Source organism: Botryllus schlosseri, chromosome 8 (assembly GCF_051294905.1).
Source record: "Botryllus schlosseri isolate E-star chromosome 8, Bs_hap1, whole genome shotgun sequence".
Lineage (NCBI taxonomy): Eukaryota > Metazoa > Chordata > Ascidiacea > Stolidobranchia > Styelidae > Botryllus > Botryllus schlosseri.
Window position 1 is genome coordinate 24,501,556 of NC_137243.1, and position 2,569 is coordinate 24,504,124.

The 2,569-nt window shown below is 45.5% G+C and overlaps 1 protein-coding gene across 1 annotated transcript; it reads left to right on the plus strand.

Moving 5' to 3' along the window:
* The first annotated feature begins 918 nt into the window (after positions 1-918).
* On the plus strand, positions 919-2,138 carry LOC145444861 (uncharacterized). Its single transcript, XM_080322902.1, has 2 exons — positions 919-1,414; positions 1,542-2,138. Exons 1-2 carry the CDS (start codon positions 1,007-1,009, stop codon positions 1,548-1,550), a joined length of 417 nt encoding a protein of 138 aa, XP_080179028.1. The 5' UTR covers positions 919-1,006; the 3' UTR covers positions 1,551-2,138.
* The last annotated feature ends 431 nt before the right edge of the window (positions 2,139-2,569 follow it).

The following is a 2,569-nucleotide window of genomic DNA, read 5'->3' on the forward strand; positions in this document are numbered from 1 at the left end:
GTTACCGGCTAACCGGACACATGTCCGGTCATGACCGGCAGGGAGTCTGGGGATTTTAAGATGCACGTCTCCCCAGAAACGGGCCCCCGGCGGCGACTGAATCCGCCGGCGTGACGGTAGGCGTGGGCACACGCCGAGATCAGAGGTCAGATTGAATAGGTTGGGAATCCCCGCTGACAACGAATAACCTCGCCCTTCTCTCCACCAACACCAAAACCCCGTTCATAACGAGATTCGCATTGGGCCAATAACTGGCCCAATTACTATGTAACCTTACAACAAGACACCAGTCCCAGCGTGAAGACGGAACTCGAAAGTCTCTGTGCACAATCGGTAGCACTGGCGAAACTGTCATACAAACCTCCTGACTTTTGACTGGCCTAGAAAAAATCGCCATTCCTGAAGGAGTCTTGACAGCCGTTTATGATCCATTTGCTTCCGAACTTGATAGCCTGCGGGGCCAACTCAGCGCCCCCCAATCCATGAAATACCAATGCGACATCGGACGTAAGGACCCATCGACTAAGCCTTTCGTTTCTGGCCCTTATAACCCGACGCGGGAGGGTCAGGCGAAGGCACTAAAGGAAGCAATAGATATAATACCTTATTTTGGTATTATTGAACAAGGTTTTGCCGAATGAAAATTGGCTATTTTTGTTGTTCATGAGAAAATAAATGAAAGACTACAAGACAAGGCGTGTCGCACTCGATAGTAGCAAGACGGACGTCAGAGGTAAACCCCCATCCCAAGAAGTGTACATGATCGCTTACTACAGTCCGACGTGGGTAACTCCAGCGGCGAAAGACTATGATCCAAGCACTACAGCGCTGAAACATCTGCCACCCCTAACAAAACAATGGCGGATGAAAGCGAGGCTGGTGCAAGGAAGACGATCGAAATCGATGGCTAATAAAAAAGGGGGAGTATAAAACTGTCAAACCAACTGATGCGACTTATGGGAAGCAACAGTTGCAAACTCTTCGCGCGTGAAACCAAACCTACGGAATGAAGAAAATCATTGGTGAAACACCAACAACGACGCGAGTGCATCCGGTCACCACTGCGAAGGCTCTGCAGAACACCACGGAAGACGGCAGGACCGACATCGGAACGGACTACCAAAACCCAGACCACAACCGCAAGGTAAGTACCGAAACAACTGTTTTGTATTCAACAGGAGACGACAAAGACGACTCGTCCTCGAAGAGTGTCGAACTAATGAATATTACCTTTGAGTCAACGATGGCTAACACATCGCCGCAGCCCGGGCAGAAAACCCGAAGTTTGGGAACACCCGCTCCTGAGTATTCCCGAATATCAAGAACCACCGTGGGGAAGACAACCACAGATTTCGTTGACCACAACTATACTCGATGGCTGCACGAACTGGTGATGATGGAAGGTGGATATAAGGTAAGTGGATTAAACTTGATCGATAGGATGATTATGAAAGGTGCGAAACTGATACCTACACTGAAACCGGTTGCTGTGATAATGATGGTAACCGGGTTGATAGCTCTGGTGATTGTGTTATGGGTAGGTTGTATAAGGTGTCGTCGACGTAGAACCTTAAGTCGTATGAGGAACACGAGGAGACGAAACGGAACAAGTCAATAGATGGCGATAAGAGTAATACGGAACACAACGGAGAATGACTAAATCTGAAGGTAAGAATGGGTGTTTAAGATTTAGATGTAAATACGGGATTTTCATAGTTTGTTATAGGGAAGTAATGAAGTGTAACGTTATAATTTTGGTAAATCGTTAAGAAAAATGGTGATAGGTATCATGCGTATAAAACAAATCCTTTGGCGCATCGTTTATGATGAGTCCCAAGCACTCCGTGTTTCACGTAATGGGCGTTAAAGGGAAAAACTGTGAGTCATGGTAAGATAGCTATGTAACGAAGCATAAATGAATGGCAGTACATCGTTTATAATAGGTATCAAGTGAATTATTTTACGTAATGGGCGTAAACGGAAAAAACTGAAACCTCGCAACTAGAAATCTGTTGAGTAATGAAATATCAATTCGAGAGAACAATAAAAGAAAAAGGTTGACGTGTGAAAAGATTGAGTCAATAAGGTGATTACCATGAACGGGTAATGTTGGTGTATAGTGCACTAGTTCCGAGAAATTTATGCGGCCGTCGACCAGTAACTCAATTAGTACTATGTGCTGGCGGCCGTAAACATGGGTAGGTCTATTGGCGGACATGACTTGGGATGCGGTCGTAGGCTACATAAATAATCGAAATTCAACTGTGAATAGCAAAACGGTTGCTTCGCCTGCTTTGAACAAATGATGTTGGGAAGATTTGTCGCAAAATTCTGACATCCTAGAAGTGGAATTCAATGAGAGATCAATGGAGCATACGGTATGCAAAATACGGTTACCATAGCACCTAAAGTACTGAGTGCAGAGGTGGACAAAGTAGTCAGCCCTGCTGCTCAAGTAGAAATAGAGATAACGGTGTAAATATCTACTCGGCTACAGACGGTTACCCCTGACGAGAGTGTCAGCTGAAAATATTTGAGTTCATTTTAATACCGGCATGGTGTAACAGGT

Coding starts and splice junctions, on each gene's coding strand:
- LOC145444861 (XM_080322902.1), top strand. CDS start 1,007: ATGAAGAAAATCATTGGTGAAACACCAACAACGACGCGAGTGCATCCG.